This window comes from Montipora foliosa, chromosome 14 (genome assembly GCF_036669935.1).
Source record: "Montipora foliosa isolate CH-2021 chromosome 14, ASM3666993v2, whole genome shotgun sequence".
NCBI lineage: Eukaryota > Metazoa > Cnidaria > Anthozoa > Scleractinia > Acroporidae > Montipora > Montipora foliosa.
Window position 1 is genome coordinate 10526715 of NC_090882.1, and position 23418 is coordinate 10550132.

At 40.1% G+C, this 23418-nt stretch overlaps 1 protein-coding gene across 1 annotated transcript in view; it reads right to left on the minus strand.

Annotated features, from left to right (window-relative positions):
* LOC137984421 (muscle M-line assembly protein unc-89-like) overlaps positions 1 to 23418 on the minus strand; it is a 166977-nt gene that overhangs the window by 105737 nt on the left and 37822 nt on the right. Inside the window, 17 exon segments of the mRNA XM_068831598.1 lie at positions 615 to 923; positions 1239 to 1623; positions 1893 to 2014; positions 2474 to 2773; positions 3588 to 4493; positions 7293 to 8168; positions 8712 to 13102; positions 13393 to 13450; positions 14201 to 14859; positions 14959 to 15011; positions 16379 to 16519; positions 16784 to 16873; positions 18679 to 18748; positions 19273 to 19370; positions 20253 to 20610; positions 21465 to 22297; positions 22778 to 23101. Of these exon segments, the coding sequence (XP_068687699.1) occupies positions 615 to 923; positions 1239 to 1623; positions 1893 to 2014; positions 2474 to 2773; positions 3588 to 4493; positions 7293 to 8168; positions 8712 to 13102; positions 13393 to 13450; positions 14201 to 14859; positions 14959 to 15011; positions 16379 to 16519; positions 16784 to 16873; positions 18679 to 18748; positions 19273 to 19370; positions 20253 to 20610; positions 21465 to 22297; positions 22778 to 23101 (9973 nt within the window).

Consider the following 23418-nt stretch of genomic DNA (forward strand, 5'->3'; position numbering starts at 1 on the left):
GGGTAGAAACTTGGCAATTTACATTACACTCCAATCAGTTAAGTCTGTTCAAATATAAGTGCTACACGGCCAACGTTTGCAAAAACGTAATCCTTCCTTATTAGTAATAGTCCTCTGGTAGCGAAAAGCGTGACGCTTTCTTTCGTTTTATAGCCAAATAAATATTTCTTTAACTTGCATTTGCTAACTTTATTTTTGCCTTTTCTGTCCGACTAGTTGGGTGATACTAAAACAATAAATTAGACCCTTCGCCCCCAAGGGCCACGGGTCAATAGCCCATTCGTCTTCACCTCATGGGCTATTGACCTGTAGCCCTTGGGGGCGAAGGGTCTAATTGTTAATTAATCTATATATTTGAAATCAGCGGGTTATATGCTGGGGGTAATCCTGCGATGGACTAGCATCCCATCCCGGGGGAGTATAAATACTCCTAGTTGCTTCATGCTACTGAAACCGGAGATAAGCGCCGGTCTGATGAGCCTTCTGGCTCTTAAGCAGAGACTTACTTTACTTTACTATAAGAGACAATAGCAGATACGTGCGAGGGTTGCTTGTCCTTTTCAAATATGTACATTTATTTCACTACTTTAGGACATTTCAAAATGAGCACACACCTTCGACTATGAGCTCAGCAGAACTGCTCAACTCCGTGTCACCACTTCGAAGAGTACAACGGTAAAGCCCCTCGTCTTTGCCCGTTGTTTTCTTGATGATAATTTTACTGCTGTTCTCATCAGTGATAATCTTTATTCTTCTGCCCTCCTCAACAGGCTGCATGTCCTTCGACCATGTCACAGTAGTAGCTGCATTGTTGACAAAGCACACTTCCAGTGTAGCAGAATCCCCTTCATCGACTTCTAAATCTTCCAGCTCTTTTGTTATTTGTAGGCCACGAGGTATTTCATCTCCTGTTTCATTGATTTCTGTAATTTATACACAAGAAAGAAAACTTAGAGCTAGTGCGTATGACACCATGTGTCCCAAATCTTTAAGAACAAGGTTCCTCAACATTTGGGTGCAAACGATGCAGTGAAATCCTTCTATTACGGTCCTATACTTTTAAGATTAACAGCAAAGGAATTTTCAGAACAGGTCAGCGCAAAAACCGACATCGCCGTGATGAACTTATATTTAGCTTTTTTTTTTAACAAAGGCAGGCTATTTGCAATTTCTAAATATTTCACAAGCAGGCAAATTTGAATTTACAAATTACATGCACTTTACCAAGTTTGACATACCATCAACGAGCAATTCGACTTCACAAATAGCTTTTCCCGCCTCGTTTTTAGCAACACACTTGTACACCCCTTCATCATCCAGATCTGCTAAGCTTATAACAAGCTGATGCTGGTGGTCTCCTTCAGACTCTACGGATATCCTCTCATCTGGTTGAATAGGTTCATCGTCTAGGTACCATGTAACTTCTGGTGAAGGTTGTCCTATGACCCTGACCTTGAACACTACTTTGTCGCCTTCAGTGACCTTCAAATCGTGAGGCACTTCTACAAAATCGGGCAAAATTTGCTCGGAAGTCACTGGCAGCACCATCTGGACTGGCTCGTATTGTAAGGCAGATATGGTCTCAGGAATCAAGGGTGCATTGGTTTCTCCAGAAAGGTGAAGCTGAAAGAAAAAATATATAAATATCTAATCAGCATCACTGTGCGTATGCACCAAAGTGAAAACCTCTGATTTCTATATAATACAGTAGTTGGTCTGTTGCATGAAAGCACCGTACATGTTTATACACGTCTTCTGAATTTGACAACATTGCTCTGATCATTTAAGCAATGTGAAACGGTTGCTCGTAATCCACCAAGAGATGAAAACTATCTCAGCATCATTTACAGCTCTTTTAAAATCTGGACCTCGCAGAAGACTAGTTTGCTTACCTCAGGGATTTCCTCTGATGGCCTGTACTCTTCTACTAAAGGCAGCTCAAGCTGTATTTCTCCAAACGGCTTTATACTCTCCTCAGGAAGTTCCACTTCGTCCTCCTCGTCTTCTGTTTCCTCTGAAAAAAGGTGCAAAGCATTTTCTCAAATGTTAAAGGGATTTTAAGACACATAAATATCAACGAAAATGTCACTTTGCGCTATCGAAAGTCTTTCGTCATTCTTCCACCTTGTTCACTATGCGCTGTATCCTAGTATGACCAGATTACGACGAAGAGTTTTGAAACAAAGAATGAATCATTCAAAGTTGTATGCCAATGTATCGTCAAAACCTTTAATTTAGTTATTTCACATTATTGATTGCACATTAGGAAAACGGGATGCACTGACATACGAACCGCAAGTGCAGCATGATTAATAACTAATAATACAAAAACAAGAAGGGTACTGACTTGTGTTTGCTGTATTATAAAAGCTCAAAGAAACATGTATACTACTCTTCTATTGCAACATAGTAACATTTCTTTGTATGCCTCAAACAATGTGAACAATAGAGATCAGTCTGCTCGGTTTCATACCTGTGACAACGAGTTCGGCCTCGGAGATTGCTTTACCAAAATCATTTGTGGCCACACATTGATACTGGCCTCCATCCTCCTGTCGAGCAGAATTGATGATCACAGTACAGCCATCGCTGTCATCAAATTCAATCCTGAAGTTGCCTCCGTCTTCAATTGGTTGCTCGTCTTTGAACCACTCCACGTCTGGCTCGGGTTCACCAGATATCCTTACTTCCAGCTTCACAGGACTACCTTTCAAGACTTCCTGGGACTTCAAGGGTTGGACGAATTCAGGTGATTGCCCTTTAGGTTGTTTAGCTGTAAATTTAAAAATATTCATACATACATACATACTTAATTGAGAACAACGACAATTGTTAAGAATCCCAACCGGCCAGAAGCAAACCAGTTGGCTATTTACAAGTGCAGCTGGGAAGTTGAACCAGGGCCAACCAGGATCAAATTCAACGAGTGGTCAGAGCGGGTCTTGAACCCGGGATCTCTGGATCTCAAGGCAAGCGCCCTAACCACTGGGCCACACAATATTATCCATGAATGAGAAAGACAGACGTTACTTTTCTTGGCATAAAAGCGCCCTATATTTAAAAAGAAATCTTGATGTTAGAAAAAACGCTCAACGAATGGCCGGCTTTTTATCTACAGAGATAAAACTCTGCTCTATTTCGAACAAAAACGAGGCAAACGTAATGTAACTAGTAGCTAAATTGGACACCACTCAAAGTAAAAACTTAAAATGGAAACCATTCACTATTACTTGGAAGAGTTTACAGCGTGCTTGTTTTTGCACACGGTCTGCCTTAAAAGGGCATCCAAGGAGTGAAATTCAAGTTTGAGATCTCGATTTTTAAACCTTGCGGCGTATAAAGTTGTATGATAGCAAAGAAAGCATAATGTGTGCTTCGTAACCTTGTTGGACACGCTGATGCCCATTCCTGACCCTCTGCGAAAACTGCCCGGTAACGTTGAACACCAAGCAGTTCAGGCTGTTCGTTGATGTGCGTATATCGTAGTAATAAGTCCTTTGTTAAGTGCTTCAAAAATTCTAACTGGATGTCTTTTTATATTTGATATTTGAGTGTTACGAAGTGTGGAGTCAAACGAAACAAGTTACCTTCTATATGAACATGAAAATCTCTTGTGGCAGTCCCAGCAGGACTGGTGGCCTTGCACTGGTAAGTTCCTTCATCGTCAGGTGTTGCAGCTATTATAGTCAATTGATAATTGTCTGCTTTGACCTCTGTTCTATATTTGCTGTTTGATCGACTAATGGGTTTGTCATCCTTGTACCACTTCACAGATGGTTTTGGTTTCCCCTTTAATTCCACCGTAAGTGTAATGTCACCGCCTTTGTCGATTTGCATTGGTACCTCGCTAGCTTGATCTGCAAAATGTGGTGGGATCATCTTTTCCTTGACTGTCAATGCCCCGGAGCAAACTGCTTTCCCAGCTGCATTGGATGCAACACATTTGTACCTCCCCTGGTCTTTGATTTCACAGTCGTGGATGGTCATAGTGTAACGATCATCAATAAATGACTCTACGAAGAAACGTCCATCAGCGGTGATCTCTTTATCAGCAGTAAACCATTGCACTTCTGGTTTAGGGTTCCCCTCGACTCTTACACTAAAGCAAGGAGAATCACCTTCGAAGGCATTTACATCTTTGATCTTCTGCACGAACTCTGGTTTAACCTGAGGCTGCTCATCTTCTTCCGCTTCATTGACAAGTAGTTCAAGAATACATGTGGCTGACCCAAAAGCATTCTGAGCTTTGCATTCATACTCCCCTTCGTCATCTAACACGGTCTCTTTGAAGTAAAGCGAGGAAACATCCTCGTTAGTGTCACCAGTAACACGCGAATCTAGCACCACATTCTCTCCTTCTTTCAACCAAGTTACGGTTGGCTTTGGTGAACCAGAGACCCTACAGGAAAGCTTGGCTACCGTTCCTTCAGTGACTTCTACAGGAGTGGTGGCTGGTGTAATTTCAGGTTTAACACCATCAGGTTCATCTTTTGCTGGAAACAAAGACAAGAACAAATATTTACAATCTGTAAGCGCCCTGTTCTCAGTGCGTATATCGAGGTAAGAGTACCTTGTAAGCGCTTCAAAATTCTAACTTGATGTCTTTTTATTTTGATGTTTGAGCATTTCGAAGGGTGGAGTCAAACGAAACAAGTTACCTTCTTCTATATGAACATGAAAATCTCGTGTGGCAGCCCAGCAGGACTGGTAGCCTTGCACTGGTAAAGTTCCTTCATGGTCAGGTGTTGCAGCTATTATAGTCAGCTGATAATTGTCCCCTTTGACCTTTGTTCTAAATTATCTCCTCTGTTCTATATTATCTTCTTAAACAATTCCTATCATATTTGCCATCACTGAGCACTTCACAAGAAACTAGTTTGACTTGATAGCTAAATTAGATAGAGATACACTGTAGATAGATTATTTATTTAGACGATCACTTAGCAGCCGACACGCTGAATTGCACATTCGGTTACAAAAATAGAAAAATACGATAAGGACCTAACATATAACCCATTTACAAACTCATTAATAGATACTTGAATATATGATAATGGCAAATTGCAATACCGTAATAAAAATAATAATAATAATAACGATAAAGATATAAAAACTCTGTAAAATTACTAATCAATCATTAAATCGGCCAAAGACATTGCAGTTTACCCAAAGAATTTCCACGGCATAACATGACTGGAATGAGCAACTTCTTTAAAACGGTTGGTGTGGAAGCGTGGTGGGTCGTAAACTTTGTTGTGTCTGTTGTAGAGTCCATGGTGTTGGGGAGGAAGCAAACTAGCAAGTTTGTGTTGACTTAAGGAACTAAGCCCAAAACTATCTAAACAGTGGTTGTACGATTGTTCGGGTGATATTATAAACAGCGCTCTCTTCTCTACACGTTCCAGGTCCTCACTAAGATAATCTGGTAAACTATGATGGAGTACACTGAGGTCAGCAATATTCAAGGACTGGTCTTAATACGTTACAACAAAAGTTGATAATGTCCTCGCGGCTGACACTGGCTCTTTTCAGTACAAACGTTGGTTAAGCTTTCTTAGCAAAGTATTACACAGCAAGAAACGCTGGTTGTTTCGAGTGACGTTGAAACCTGGAATTTTGTATTCGTGATAAATATTCTGATACATTACACCAAGAACTAAATTAGCATCTCAGTGGGGCATGATACAGTCCATCAAAACTCTAATTGTAATGAAATAAAGGTAACCGTTGCTAAACTCGTTCATACCAGATGCGAGAGGATAATTGAACGGTGCTGTGGAAATGTATCCGCATTCACTATCAATATTAATCATGGAATAAAAGGCTTTCCTTTGATTTCATCTTGCTGCCACATCACATTGTTCATTGTTCATGCAACTTCGTAACATTCTAAATTGGAATTACAAGTACGTTTGTAGGGCAACAAAGAATAAAGCCATGAGAATGTAATTCTTTACTACAAACAAGAATGATATGAAGCTGGCATCACACAGAACAAACAGAGAAATTACTACTAGCAGAATGCATAAAAGAATCAGACGTTGTTAAACTCAATCAGCGGTTAAACCATGCTTTAAATCTACATCTGCAACCTAATTTCCGCACATAATCAGTTGAATTTGTAACAAAACTGCCGTAGAAAATTACCATAATATCGGCTTTTCTTCTTTAAGACAGTGACTGCCAATATTAGTAGACACTAAACACCATTGTATTCGCAGCGGTTCAAGCAAGATCTTTGAAATGATTAATTAAGCCTGCTTACACAAGTTATCTTACACTAAGAGCATAGCATCACGACGTATTAACATTAATAAAAACGACGATAAAAATCGTAAACAAAACTTAATAAAACGCTAGCACAAATGATACAGGACTAACACGTGGATAAAAGTTCTTCATAAAAGAACTAAGTTTATGAACATAAATCCTTCGAGAATTCATACAGAAAAATTTGTTGAGTGCATTTGCTGTTTGCAAAGGAATTTGCAGAATTAGAAATCAGATACTCGTGATGTTTTGAAAGTTCAGAAATTGGAGCTGCATGAAGACTCCTTCAATAGACCAGTTTCGTATTCTAACGGTTGGACTGGATCTAGCATGAAATGGAGGCTAATGCGGGCAAATTAATTTGCATTTGAAAAGATTTGCCCGCATTAGCCTCCATTCCATGTTAGATCCAGTCCAGCCGTGAGAATTCGAAAATGGTCTATTGGCGAAGCCAAACTAAAAAAGAACACGAGTTTTCCGCCCAAGTCAATACCACTGGGTTATTAACCAGTTCAGTCGTTTACCCGGGTCTCTCGGACTCAGGTACATAAGTGTAGTTACATGTAATAACACATAGGTAACGTTCACACGTCCCTAGGCCTCACACTGAATCAGTTTATATCGCTTACAAACTGTAGAAACAAACGGTATCCATATTTTCTATTAAAAATCATCTTTCGATTATTTGGGACAATAATTTCAATTGGTGACACGCTTCACTCTCCAGCACTGATAACTGTAATCTTTCACACAACCGTGAAAGGCATCACTGGTTATCCTAAATTCCTGTATTGGGATTTATTCAACTGCATGTGCATGAGAGGCACACATGGAATAATGAGCGTTTTCTTTATATATATTTTTTCTTTTTGAGACGAATGAAGAAGGAGAAGCAAGGCGCGTTAAAAATATGTGGTTGGAATTTTGGCAAGCATACTGAATGATGCCGTGAAACATCCACTCTTCTGAAAACCAAAATGCAAGGTTTAACATAAAGTTAAAAACTGCTAGGAAATATTTACCTTTGATAGTGACACTGAAAATGCTTGTGCTTTCAGCAGCAGTCTCACACTTGTAAATCCCAGAGTCCTCTGGTGTCACACTCTTAATTGTTAAGGTGTGCATGCCTTCTTCTGAGCCAATGTCAATGTGACTGCTTTGTTTAATGGGCTCATCATCTTTAAGCCAAGTAGCAACACGATTATTGATCATGAGCGCCTTGAGAGTGACATCCTGGCCTAATGTAAAAATTAATGGTATGTCACCGGCATTTGGAGTTCTTGTGGAATCCGATGCGGGGATAACGAACAGCTCTGCAGTACAATCGGCTTTCCCAGCTTCGTTCATAGCCAAACACTGGTATTCCCCAGCATCAGAGGGTTGGCAGTTTTCGATCACCAGAGAGAACAGTTCTGGCTCATTGTCATCAACATCGTCTATGATCATAACGCGACCCTCATCTTCCAGTTGCACACCGTCTTTCAACCATTCTGCAACTGGCTCTGGATTTCCAATGACACGGACATCAAAGCAAGCATTTTCACCCTCCATCACTTTCAAATTATTTATTTTCTGTGTAAAGATTGGTAAGGACATTCCTTCTTCAACGAGTACTTCTGCAGTGCTTGACACCACACCCTGATCGTTCTCTATTTGGCACATGTAATCTCCTTCATCACCCAGTACTGATTCCTCAATGGAAAGGGTGCACACTGACCCGTTAAATGACAGCGAAATTCTATCATCCTCTGTGATTAGGTTGTTATCATGGAACCATCTCACTTGTGCATTAACTGCACCGGCAACGTGGCATTCCAGAAAGATGGGTTGTCGCTTAAGAACTTCAACCTCTTCAAGCTCCTTTGTGATTTTAGGTGCTAAAATGGCCGTTTTGGCACCTGTGGCAAGTAAGTGAGATGACCAAGATTACAATTTATCTAAACAATACATAAAACAAAGATATACTTTGCATAAGTTAAAGGAATATTCGATATCGCGTACGAACTTATGCTTTAAGGTTATTATCTGAACTATCTTTATTGAAAAATGACTAAAGTTGAAGTTCAGTCCCTTCAAGCAATTCCAAAAGACAACTGGAAAATACAGTCTGGCAAGTGATCATGTCATAATCTAAAGCAAATGCTTTCACTTCCAAAGGGGCTGTTCATTGTGAACTTTTGAATACAAATACGGGCAGGACAACTTATCATTCCTGGTTTTCTTTGCTTTCATTTGGTTTTGTGTGAGAAAAAAGGGGAATTCATGTTTCTTTCATGCGTACCGCGACACTAAAATTAAAGAGTACCTTTGTTAGGTTTCAAGTTCTATGACGACTTTTAGACAACTAGTTGCTACGTACGCTGTGAAACCGAACACAAAGGGATGACTACACAGATGTTGCAACTGCTACTAAAATACCAGAGTCAATAAAATATTCTCACCTTCAATGTTGACATTAAAAGTCCTGATTGATGTTCCAGCTGAATTACTTGCAACACATTTATAGATTCCTGAGTCCTCCGGTCCCGCATCAGAGATGGTCAAACTGTGCTTACCATCTTCATCCTCGACACTGAAGTGTGGGCTGTCTTCAACTGCAGTTTCATCCTTAACCCATTCTACAGTTGGAACAGGTTTCCCACTCACAGATGCCTCAAGCACAACATTACCACCTTGCGCCAACATCTTAGGAAAGGTTGGTTCATCTGTGAACATCGGAGGGATGAGTTTCTCGCTGACAATTAGTTCTGCACTGCACGAGGCCTGTCCAGCTTCGTTGGAAGCAATGCAACGGTACATCCCACCATCAGACAGTAAACAATTTGACAACTCCAGTGAATGCATATCGTCATCCGTAAGGAATTCATAGCGATCATCATCCAAAGGTTTGTCATTCCTGAACCACTGTACGTTTGGTTGAGGAGTACCAGTTACACGGACTTCAAATCTAACTAAATCTTCCTCACACAATTCAAATCCATTCATCTTCTTTACAAATTCTGGAGCAACAGTTGCTTCTTCAACCACAAGATCTACAGTGCAAGAAACCTTTCCCACTTTATTCGTTGCCGTGCAAGTGAACTCACCATCATCGGTCTGTTTTGCATCCTTTATGATAAGACCGGATTTATTTTCACCAAATTCGAGCTTAAAACGATGGCTGTCGCGTATGAGGTTTCCATCTTTAAACCACTCAATTTCTGGTTCTGGCAGTCCAGACACCATTGCCGTGAACTGAGCTTCGCCACCCTCAATTATCTGGGCACCCTCGGGTTGTACAATAAATTCAGGGGCGTGCAGTTTTTCTTTTACTTTAAGAGTGGCAAAACAGCTTTCTCTGCCACCACTGTTAGAAGCAACACAGCTGTATCTTCCACCATCTGATAGTCTAGAACGAGTTACTGACAAAGTATAAATACGCCCCTCTATGTCCATTCGCAAGTGATCGTCAGGAGCGACATGATCACCATCTTTAAGCCACCTCAAAGTTGGTTTGGGCTTCCCACTGACCTCAACTTCAAAGTCAACAGCTGCCCCTTCAACAACTTTCTTGTCCCCAAGACGCTGCAGGAATCTTGGTGGAACAACGTGTTCTTTAACGGTCAACTTTCCTTCACAAAATGCTTCACCAGCCTCATTTGCCGCGGTACATCCATAGTTACCTTGGTCTTCAGTAGTGGCTCCATAAATGAGATATGCGTAACTACCTCTTTCTTCATTTTCAACGAACTCTGTTCGAGAAGTCGTTTCTTCGATGGCAATCCCATTTTTATGCCATTCAATATCAGGCTCTGTTCCTTGTACCCGAACCTCCAGTCGCACATCACTTTTTTCTGTGACTTCAATGTCCCTGAGTGCATAGAGAAAAGATGGCTTAATAATATTTTTTCTTACCAAAAGCTTTCCTGTGCATGAAGCATTTCCAGCTTTATTTGTGGCAGTAAAGGTGTACTCTCCTTCGTCATCTGGTACTACATGCTTTAAAGTAAGACTGTGAGTGTCACCGCTGATTTCGATTACAGTTTCGTTATCACCCACTATCTCTGCATTATTGGTGTTCCAATAGATCTCTGGTTTTGGTTTTCCAACAACCTTAACTTCAAACCTTACTGTATCGCCCTCTGTTACACTGAGGTCTTGAAGTTCCTTTGTTATTTCAGGGGGTATATCTTCTGTTGACAAGGCAAGCAAGCCTTCTCCGAGAATGTCACTTTCTACGACTGCTTTCTTTGAAAATGTGATTTCTTCCTCAATCTCGTGCAATTTAGTGGTAGACTCATCAACAAGTATTTCTACTTTGCTAGACACCTCCCCAGCTTTATTTGCTGCAATGCAATTGTAGAAGCCTTCATCGTCCAGTTCTGCATTCTCAATTACCAACGTTCCATCTGGCAAGCAACGAATGTGGCCCCGTTCAGGTATTTCCTCATCTTCTTCAGTGTACCATGTTACAGTTGGTACAGGGATACCCTCAACCTGGACCTCAACTGAAGCAGAGCTTCCCTCTTCAACACGTACATTTAGAGGTTTCCTTACAAACGAGGGGGCTTGCATCACCTCTTGAACAGTGGCAGACTTAACAAGTAATGGTGCAGTACAAACAGCAGTCCCAGCATTATTCATAGCTTGACATTTAATTTCACCTGAATCTCTTGGTGTTGTTCTATGGATAATCAAGGTGTGTAAGTCGCCGACTTCCCTCTCTTCGTATCTGCCACCTGGGTGGACTGGTGTACTCTTTTTGAACCAAGAAATACTAGGTTTTGGACTGCCGCGAAATTGTACCTCGAATATGGCATCAGAATCTTCATCCACTTCAACCGGCCTGAGTTCTTTGGAAAATTCAGGCTTTCTACTGACTGCGTCAATAAACAGTTCCGCACTGCATTCCACTTGACCATGAGAATTCTCTGCTACACACTTGTACTCTGCTTCATCATCAAGAAAGGTCTTGCCAATTATTAAAGAATGCACCTTTCTGTCTTGGGTTACACGGATACGCTCATCTTCTTGAAGAAGTTCATTTTCGACAAACCATTGTACCATTGGATTAGGTGTGCCATCCACAATCACTTCAAACCGAACTGCATCTCCTTCAACTACATGGGGAGAAAGAAGTTTCTTTACAAACTCAGGTGGCTTTCCAACTGGCTCCTTTTCAGCTAATGGACCCAAGGCCTTAACAACTTCAGATGGAACTTTGGGTTTACCTTTAATCCCTTCATCTAAAACCTTAAGCTGTGCACTAGTCACAGCTTTTCCAGCAATGTTGGTAATTATACATTTGTACTGCCCAGAGTCATTAGGAGCAATGTCCTCAAGAACAAGCAAAGAGGAACCTGGTTCGGTCTCAATGTCCATGCCTTCATCATCCTCAGAAACTTCCTCATCATCTAGAAACCATTTCACCTTTGGTTCTGGACTGCCAATGTACTTCACAGAAAACTCCACAGTGTTGCCAGCATCTGCTGTTGAGTCGTGGAGTTTCTTAGTAAACCTTGGGGGTACAGTGTCTTCAGCAACAATAAGTGTTGCATCACAAGTAGCTGTCCCAAACGTGTTCTTTGCTTGGCATGAATAAGTACCACTATCAACATCTCTACAGTTTGTTATAACAAAAGTGTGTACATTCCCACTTGTCCCAGCTTCGAATCGTGGACCAGGTTTTAGGATCTTCGTTCCCTTGAGCCATTCTACAGATGGAGAAGGCTTCCCCTGAACATGTACTTCAAAACGCACTGTACTACCATCTGGCACTTCAGCATTCTCCAGAAATTTGGTGAATTCCGGGCGCTTCCCCTCACCAGTAACAGACAACATACCTGAGCAAGTATCACTACCAGCAGGATTAGTCACCTTGCAGGTGTAAGTTCCTTCATCTTCCTTGTCTGCCTTCTGTACGGTCAAGATGCATGTGTTCTCTGGGTTTACCATCATTCTGAACTTATCACTCTCATGGATCTCTTCACCATCTTTGAACCATCTTATGTCCGGATCTGGTTTTCCAAGAATTGTACATTTCAGTTTCACAGGCTCCCCTTCTAACACTTCAACATTCTCAATTGGTGAGGTGAATTTTGCAGGTACTTGCAATGATGAAATGTATAGGTGTGCTGATGATTGTGCCTCTCCAGCTTCATTCACTGCTTTGCAAGTGTATTCCCCTGCATCATTTAGTGTGCCATACATAACAATCAGTGCGGAAGTATCTTCATCATGGATAATCTCCATATGCTTGTCTTCTTTCAAATGCATTCCATCCTTGTACCATGTGACTACAGGTTCTGGCATTCCACTTACTTTGACGTCAAAACGAGTGCAGGAGCCTTCTACAATGAACCCATCCTTTAACTGCTTGACAAATGAGGGAGGACTTGTTGGGGTAACCTGCTTTACAGATAGTTTACAGGACTTTCTGACTTCCCCAGCAGTGTTCTTAGCTTGGCAGGTGTAGTTTCCTTCATCACTGCAACGCGCATCTTTGATTTCTAAGCTGCAGATTTCGTTTTCTCTCATTGCATGGAATCGTCTGTGAGGATACAGGGTGATTGGCTGGTCATCTTTGTACCAAACCACGTCCACGGGAGCCGTGCCGGTTACAAAGATTTGCATCTTGACAGAATCTCCTTCCTCAATTGTCTTGTTCTCCAGTTCTGTACAAAACTCAGGAGGTATTGAGCGTCGGCGAGAGGAAGGAACACCTTCAGACATCACATGGATCTCGGAGGCACTAATGTCAGCAAGCTTAGGAAGTTGAACTTCAAGGGGAAGAAAACCAGTTCCACCTATCCCATCAACTGCTGTTACTGCGTGTTGTGCTTTCTTGGGTTCTCTACAACCACCAAATCAAACAAAAAGTTAGAAAACGAGTTTTACACGTAATATGCATAGATGAGGGCAGAACCAACTTAAACGCAAAATACCTCTCTTCTGAGACTAAAACAAACATCTCATGTAATTTCACTCCCCCCTTTTGAATGTTCTGAGCATCGTCCACTTAGTTTGAATCAAAATGGGTCATATTTATAGGCAAATTGAAGGTTAAGAACTTCACCAAATGAGAACAGCTGTCTACTTTCTACCTAAAAATGTTAGTTAAAACAATGAACAAGACGTTCTTACAGTTTAACCACAGTGATCTGTGGTTCCACGACTTCTGGTTCCTCTTCCGATTCCCCAGCTGCAATCAAGCAAAGAAAACTACTTTACCCTTTGGAACATCTACATGTCCCAGCACTCGGCAAAGTCCTTTTTGACTTATGAATGTTTTTGCTAAGGTGGCCTCATACACCACAAGCCTTTTGAGAGACATTGCACCGAGCCGGCCACTTCTGCTGGAAAATACACGCTCATAGAGGACAGCCACAAAACCGGGAACTTCATCACCTACTACTCTCGAATAGTGTGTGGGTTCTTTAACGTCCCACAGAGAACTTATAAACATGGAACACATTTGTGAGACGGGGCCTACGGTTTAAAGTCCTTATCCGAGAAGACTTAAAAGTCAAACCATTTGCAGGTGTAATAACAAAGGCAGCACTTTCTCCTCAGTTATTTTAAGACCCTGAGTGTTGGTCTGGCCGGAGTCTAACTCACGACATATACATGTTAAGTATACGACATGTACATGACAAGTATAATATTATGAGAGACTTAATTCTTAACATTTTGTGCATCTCGTTGGCAAGAATAAACTCCCAAATGCATTACCATGTTTTCCTTTTTCAGCCATTTAATAAGGACAAATTATAGTATGAACCCACAAACCATGATTGGGATAGAATTTTTTTTTTTTTCACATTGACAATGTAAGCTATCAACATGTATGCGGTAGTAATAAATATTGGCTGTGAATTAAACTCTAACTGACTAGTCTGATGGTTTTATTCTAAAGAATATTGTGCACAGCCACATGTTTTAATCCGCTTACATTCAACACTCAAATCTGCGGTGGTCATGGCAGTTCCAGCTTCATTGGTAGCCTGGCAAGTGTATGTCCCCTCATCTTCAATATCGACTTCTGATATCTTTAAACTGTGCAAATCACCCATCTTCTCAGCATGGATACGCTCCCCAGTTCTTAATGGTCGGTCATCCTTAATCCATGCAACCTTGGGTTCTGGAATGCCAGACACACGGACATCCAGTTGCATTGGTTGTCCTTCAGTGACTTTCTGATTTTCTAGCGGCATTGTGAATAATGGTGCTACTGGCACGGGGGCCAAGTCAGCTGGAGACATTTCAACTACAACTTCTCTTTGAGGAGCAGGAATGCTCATTTCTACCAACTTGTCAGATATCTTAGGTCTAGACTTTGCCTTTAACTTAACAGTATATTCAGCAGGAATGATGATCTCAGCTGTTGACTTCTTGCGCTGCAACACAGATGATGGTACCCAGATTTCGTCATCTCTAGATCCATCAGATCGAAACCTCACAACCTTGTACATGTCTGGGTGCGACAGACGATCTAGGACCAGAACTGTCTCGTCTTTTTGAAGGCAAACGTTGTTGAGGTCATCTCTGTAATCTTGTAATGCAACACAGAACTCAACTTCCTTTGGAGTCTCCTTAATGAGAATTTCAAATCTGATAAATGAAAAAGTTTGACATTAACAAAAATTCAGATGATACAGTGGTGTAAATGAATGGAAAAGGAGCTAAACGTTTTCAAGACGGTTTACTTACTGGGTGTGCTGGGTAATTTCTGCACATAGACGGTCTACAACTTCCTTCCCGGCCTAAAAAGGAAGAAATGGAAATGACTGTCTCAATAAGGATGTACATTGCATTAAACAAAGCCCTCTTTTTCATAATTTCTTTAAAGAAGTAGAATTAGCGCAGCGCTGAGAACACTCGCCTTACACCAATGGGCTTTAGTATAATTACATACGTGATTGGATGCACTTGAGGTGATAATCACCTAGGCGGTTTTTATTTTTTCAAAATGGCCTCAAGCCGACCTTAAATTTTAAAGAAAATGCACATTTTTCAAATAATCCCCTACATGTCATATCACCTCTGGATCCCTGGATATCAGTAAATAACAACCGAAACAAAGTCGAGGTTTTTATTCACCTCAACTTTGGCGAACAATTAACAATAACTGGACGAGGTTGAGCAAAATATCGTGATTTGCCAGTGGCGAGCGGATCAATAATTGATCTGCGAGACACTGACAAATCACAATATTTTGTGATAACCAAGTTGAATCATTGTTTTACCATCGATGACTGAGTTTGTTTTTCACAATTCCCAACAATTAAAGAACTTTCTGAAAGCTCAGGAAAGCGAACTGCCATTTTCACACAAGAGCGAGGTTTCAATTACGCATGAGCAGAATAATACTTGTATGGGTAATCAAATGGTGACGAGTGAAATTATTCCCTAATTTTACGGGCATTGTGTCCCTAATTACACTAGTATACCATTTGATTAGCTATTAATATCATAGGTGACAAATTACGTTCAAAAGACACCATCCTGGCACTGTAGGAAAGGTCGCCATTGTGACATTGTAATTTTGAAATTATACATTAACGCTGAAATTTCACGCCAAAATTATGAGTAATTTGTCACCTATGTTACATGTACATGTATTAGGCAGTTATTTGCAGGTCACGCAGTGGGCTCTCGGACAATGAAAAGGAAGGAAAAATACATCGAATGATAATATTTGTTAAATATCCCCACCAATAGCATACATGTAGGTCCATCTTTCACCATATAACACGGCAACAACCCATAATCCCCTAATTCGCTCTGACGAAGGGCTAATCCTTGAAACATCAGCTTTCAAATTTCTCTACAGTGGTCAATTTACCAAATCAACCAAGTTGATAAACCCTTTTCTGTGTTGCACCTGTCAAGTTCAGGATCAATTCCCTTCTCTACTCTGCTCTAATAGGTTTTTCAAGGATATTCCGGTTTCCCACTCATAAAAATGACTTGATAAGAGGGCCCTATGTTACATACCATGAAACTCTATGCTGTATGAGGATTATCATAAGCATTGCCTATTCACTTCAGTCATAACAAAAAAGGAAATTGCAAAAGACAAAATTTCATCAAAAAAAGAAAAAAACTCTTCAATAACATCCAACATTACCTCAAGGTCATGTGTATCAACACCTGCCTTTCGACCACACTCCAAAAGATCACCCAGATATGCTCTGTACTCTAAAATGCGCTCTGCAGGCCTGTTAAGGAGTTCCTCGATGGGATGACAAGATGCCTCTGCCTCACACTTCTACAAAGATGACAGTAAAACCACAACATTAAAGGCATCAAATATAAACCCAAATTTTTTTAGTAATAAATATCGAGTTATTCACTACTTGCAGCAGGTACATGTATAATAACGTTTCTAATTTTCTATAAGTGATGCCTCAACAAAATTGCTACAGAAATGGTGTCCAATTTCCCTTACTTTTATTCTCAATTATTTATTCAAAACGAGAACAATCTAAACAAAAAAACCTGCAAGGTTTTAAAACAGTAAATCAGCTCTAACCTCGAAGAAATCTGTAGGTTGTGACTCCATAAAGTTGTCGGAGTCCCCCTTCCCATCACAGTAGGTAATGTACTTGTCAAGCTCATTCTCCTGTGATTGAAAACAAACATTAAAGGGCAGAAAAGGCTTTGAGGTTGGTTGTTACCAGAAATTGCTTCAGTTCGAGGCAAACCAGAGTATGCCCTGGAACAAACTCAACCTTGAGTTGATCCAGGATGTTCGCAAGATTCAAGTTTACAAAACTAATAGACAAGCGACCCCAGGATTACATACAGCCTCTGACAATCTAGTGCTACCAAAGCAAATTGCAATTTTAGAAGAGAGAAAAGGGCCCCCTTGCTAGTCTGAAAGATTCATCTGTCCAACATTAACAAAGAGGCATACAACAAGCCAGTCTCATGTAGTAAACTACATGTGCAGTTGCTTCAAGGGGTGCAAGGACAACTTAAAGTGTCCCTAACCCTTCAATTTGTTTGTTTTTTTGTAGATTTTCATAACTTTCAAGAACTCATTTTCACAATTTTTTTTTAAATATTGAATCCTGATTTTTATGAGGGCTAAAAGGAAAGGCAGTCTTGACTATTTTTTCACCTATCGATTGCGTTGGACCCCTGCTTGGCCATATGTGTCCATATATCAAGTGTGACATAAGGAAAGGACATCACGCAAGCTTGAGTTGTTGGAATGTCCTTTTCTTACGTCACAGCTAAAAAAGTATCAAATATCGGACGCTTCTCATTGGCTTGTTCCTGATGAGCCTACGAGACAATAATTTGTCCAGTAGGGCTTAAACACGCACCAAAAATTAAATATTTCAATAACTTCAAGCACTTGTAAAAAAAAAATCAGGAATCAATGTTTTAAAAAAAAACTTTCTGAAAATGAGTTCTTGAAAGATATGAAAATCTACCAAAAGAAAACCAAGTAGAAGGGTTTGGGGCACTTTAAAAAACATCAGCCTAAAGCTACGGTAATACGAGCAACAAAAAAGTCCAACTTATCTCGCAACATTGCCTTGCGAAACTAGTTGAAAAACTATGTTGCACATTTTACATCCCACACACAACCTGTCTCAAAACAAAAAAATGTGTTGCAACTTGCTGCGGCATGTTGCCGGAAGTGGAGGTCCGTTCTACTTTCTGCAACAAAATCTCCAAAATGTGGCCCGTTTTACCATTCCAAGGCAACTTGTTTTGCAACAAAATCACTTTTCAGGCGCTCTTGATTGTTTTCATAGATTAATTAAGCTTATGTGACCTGAATTCATGCAACTTGCAACACATTTTTTTTTGTTGAGACAGGTTGTGCGTGGGATGTTAAATGAACATCACTTTTCGACTAGTTTTGCAGCAATGTTGGGGAGACAATTTGGACGTTTTTGTTGCTCGTACATGTATTACTGTAGCTTAAGACAGGTTTCGAACCTGTGACTTCCGTAACACACCAATCGAACGCTCTACCCATTGAGCTACAAGAGCTCCTGGGGAGACAGGCCAGTTATCTATGTACACTGTAGATCCTTATTCATCAATGTGTGCTGCTGCTGGTCTGCAGGGTCGAGAATGGTGTTGTTAATTTTTGAATAATGCCTAGGACTTTTCAATAAAATTGTCCTTTCTCCCATTGAAGCAACTAATTTGCCATCTTTCTCTTGGTTGTATTACACCTACATCTGTACATGTATAGACGAAATGCATAAATTGCAACCAAAAATGTATTCTTTTGTTTATGTGCTAATTAGACTCACTAGCCTTGCTCTCAAGCAACATTTCTTTTGTATTTTGTCCATGAAAACTAGGCTAGTGAGTCTAATAAACAAAAGAATATTTTTTTGACCACCATTTATGCATTCAGTCTACACCAACTACAGTTGCATGAACAAGCCAGTTTCTCACCCTTTCCGTGAAGACTTTCCCGACTTCTGAAGGTGTTCCTCTACACCTACTCAGTTCTCCAAGAAAGATTCTGAAAATTAATATTAGATTGTATACGAATCAAATATATCCAAATGTGCAATATTATTGCCCCAAATGCTTACACCATCTACAAAGAGGAGGCCGGACATTTTTGGGGAGAGTTGAAATGTTAAGAAGAATGGCTTTGAGGTTTGCAATATGGGTCATGCCTGGAATCCAATGGCAATAGAATCAGCATTGTGCAAATCTGCTACCGAAATTGGCCAAACAGAAAAGAAACAAACTATCCATACAAAAGAATTATAACAAATTTACCTCCAATCCTGAGAAAAGAGTGGATACCTCATGCGAGCAACCCAGCAAATTTTGTCCAAGATGACATGAAGGCTTATTTAGACAACCTTTGGGGCTACTCTACTTAAAAAGTTGGAAAAAAGGAACACTCCACACCAGACACAAGTCGAATTGCTGGGTCTTGATCTGTAACTCTTTAAGCTACATGTACATTGATAACTCTCCACACCAGGTTAGCATTTACAATAGATTATACATGTCGTTATTACAGTAACATACACTTTGTGAAAGTAAAAGATATCCTCAGCATTGACAAAAATAGTGTCTTTACTGTCTGAAATCTCCGGTGGAGCTTTGGGGAGCTGGTCGATGTAATCCTGGGGAAAAAACAATTTTTAATTTCAAAATACTAGTGATGGTTCAAACCTGAACAGAAAAATAAAGGCAATTCAAACATAGTACATAGTACACTGTGGGCAGTAACATATGTTGTAACAAGCAAATCTGATGCAATGTAATTTAAAGGGGTTGTGCACCGAAACTGGTATTTAAAATAAATTGAAGAAAAATGCTCACAAACTCATGAGAAAATAAAATGAGACCATTCACAGGATTTTGATGAAAAAGGTGAATACACGAACACACTTAACAAAAAAGGTAGTGTGGGAAATTCACACCAGTCTGCAAGCAGTGTGCTAATACACCTCGATCATTAAAACTTGCTACAGGTATTGCTTCTAGCACAGGTTAAAAACAAAGATGTGTGTCAAGTTACACAGTGAAGTCTTCACCATTGTGAATGTACACACAAGCAAATAAAGCAAACCTCTTGTGAGTAAAATAACATGCTAGTGTGCCAAATGACACAGGTGAACTAAAATGACACACTTGGCGTGCAACCAGAAAGGTTGCTTATATTTTGTGCTACAACTCTAACAATAATTATGTCGAGCAGCTGTGTTGTGTGTCCTGTATTTAATGCGGCAGTTTGCTTTCAGAAAATCTGTAAGTAATGAATTTTCATGGGGGACAAGATCATGATACATAATTATGTAGCTTAGTTTGTTTTAGTGTACAGGCGTTTCAGTACACCACCCTAAAAGGCATTTGAGAATGACATCACCATCTTAAGCTGCTTTACAATACGAAAAAGCAACAGAAACTCTTAGACTACCCAAAAGTTTGTTGTTCAAATCCCACACTGTATTATTATAGGCTATTTTGCAGATCCCATTTCAACAAACTGTTGAAGTTCTTACCTCAGTAAGAGACCTCAAATCATCCAGATAATTAATTTCACTTGCAATTAATTTGTCCGTGATTTCATCCATTCGTTGCAAAGCTGACTCTCTTTTCACATTAGGCACTTCCCCATTGACAAAAGGAGATGGAATAGTCAGCTCTATGGCACCAAAGTCAAATCCTTGGGGTATGGTGTTAAGACGGACCTCAGATTCCACCTTTGGTTGATCAAAGTCAGTAGCATGGCCATTGGGCAACTGGCTTGAGTCAACACATGGAATGGATTGTCTTCGCGGCGTGTCTGGTGGTGTGAATATCAAAACAGAGCCAGCATTTTGAGGGATCAGAATCTCTGCATGGCTTTTGGGTTCCACACTAAGACAAAAGAAACATGGTAACATACTGTAAATTACCTACAACCTGAAATAATTCAAATTAATTTTGTTTCAAGTTCCATACAAAAGAAAAAAAGATGATTCTGACACTATAATTTTCTTGTTCTATCTTATTATTGTGCCACAAAAAAAATTAACTGTTTGCTCACTTCCAACACTACATTATCTAGTTTTAATGAAGTAGATGAAAAATCAAATTCATTAAAATAATCTACAGCACTTGCTTGAATATTCTCATAGATGTTCCATAACAAATATGTACGCACTTCAGAATATTTTATACCTCAGACCATCGCAAGAGTAATTTATAATAAACCTATTCTTGGTTTTCACATGACGTCACATGTCCAGCCGCCCTGTTTGTGCCCCTAATCAAAAAAACGGCAGCCATGTTTGTGTCCCGACCAAATCCTCTCAGAATTTAACTCTATTGTTATGCAGACGTTTTCTTTTGTTTTTGTTGAAAAACATGGCTGTTAATCACACAAGTGAAAACCAACAATAGGGTTTAAACTAAATTAGGAAGCATTCAAACTCTGCTTCTGGTACTGGACTCAATACTGCAATGCTCTTGGCAAATAACTGATTTCACTGAAGAGGTACTGATCCTTGTTTACATGTAGGTTCCTCTTGCTTTACATCATCTGTGTAGTCCGGTGCCTTTTCTACACCAAGTAGAGGGAAAACTTTAATACAATTCATGTAATCTCACCCTAGCTTCCAAAACTCCAAACACTGAAAATCATACACACCCACAACACCAAAAACTTAATGCAGACTATTTTTGCACAGTTCTGCTGTAAGCCGTTGTGTGAAACGCTCCTGTGTACTTACGGCCTACGAGTGCTTGCAAGAGACTCTTCAATTTTTCTACAAATACTTTCATTTGCTGCTTGCATCTCCCTTTCAACTCTGTCAATCTCTTTGGGACTTGTCATTTCTAAGGTATCAGGTGTACTCTCAACAGTTTTCTTGGATCGCACCTCCACCGTTAGATTTTCTGAAGGTGGTAATGCACCAAAAACAAAGAGATTTGATGTCATCTCGGGTTTTTCTGCAACAAGCATTTCAACTTCTGTTCTTGTTTCTTGCTTAATGCTTGTGGTAGTTTCCCTTGTTGTTGTCTTCCATACCCTCTTCCTTGTAAGTTGAGCCTGGTCTGAAGAGCTTGGTTGACTTGTTTCTGTCTGCAAAGCTGTTTCAACTTCAATATCTTTGCTAACAAAGGGCCCTAATGAAGTGACTGTCACATCTTTCTTCACTACTTCAGCACCCCAAGGAGCCAAAGCCATCTCACTAGGTTCTCTCTTTGTGTCTTCGCTTATATGAACCAGAATTTCATGCTCAGGGATCTCAACAGGTTTTACAGCTTTGCCACTTTCAAACCAACCTTGGATTTCAGACTTGATGATGGGGGCAAGCTTTTGCTCAGCTTCTAGGCTTACTGGCATATCAGACCTCACTCTGACTGACACTTGAGGACGTTTAGGTGGTCCAGCCTCTTCAAATACTTCTCGGTCTCCTGCCCTTTTGCTACCAAGTACACCATCAATGAATGATGACAGGACATTCACACGCACTGGTTGTTCAGACTCGCTTGGAACAGGGGCTGACGCTGATAGGTCTCTCTCATATGCCTCAAAACTTTCTGTTGTTACTTCCTCTACCTGAAAGACAACACTATCTTTCACGATTGCTTTGATAAAACACAAAAGAACAATATTAATGAATAATACCCAAAAAAGCCTTTATAATACAGATCTCTAAGTCCCCAAATGCCTTACTCAAACATCAAACTCAAACAATGTCTGGAGTGTGGGACATTTGACATTTGGGGAGACCAGAGTTTGCTTAAAATAAATGCCTGGGTTGTATCTTGAGGGTTTCAGTTCACTGTGTTGAGAAACTTAGTTGGTAAATACTGTATCTTAAATCAGATTATTGTTGGTATGACAACTTTTAGAAGCATAGTGAAAATAATATTAAGATAAACTCAACTCTTGAACAACAACCATTTACTCTATGTAAGTATGCATAATCAGGGTTAGTTAACTTTTCATGTTTTTCCATAATTATCCTTATGTTCTTCTATTCACGTAATTTATTCCTTATTTTATCATTTTGTGAAGCATCATCTGAAAATTAACCTTAGGAGGTAGTCCACGGCGTTTCCTTTCCCTGAGTCTCTCCGCCAAACGGAAAAGGTCATTATCCATGAGTTCAAACTTTGTAATGATCTCCTTTTGCTTAGCCATGAGGCCCTTGGCTTTGTGACGAGGTTCATCCATAGTGAGTTTGGCAGAGAGTTCATTAAGCTTTTTCAGTCGTGCTTCCTGCTTGTTCAGGCCCGGTTTCACAAAGCCTTCCAACATATCAAGAAGATCAATGACTTCCTCCTCAGTTTTGCATCTCCTTGCACCATCTTGAGTGGTTTTTAAGAAGTGTTCACTGTCACTGATCCACACAGATGCCTGCCAAACAGACGAAAAAGAAGTTTGTTGTACACTGCAAGTTAAAAAGCTGCAGAAACGACTTCTATTTAACCTTGAGTTAACATTTTAAGCTCAGTTCCCCATCAAAACAATTCTGGGCTGTTTGATCAAAAGTGGTGATCTAGTAAAGCACTAGCACTTTGTCATCAGGGTGACAAAAGATGTGGTGTGCTGGGATGTGGTCCATGAGCAATGCTCAATACACTACACTGTACATGTTATCCACTCCACACCGAGTCCTTAGACAATAAAAGACCTGACCACAGTCAATAACACTCATAAATCCTCAATTGTGA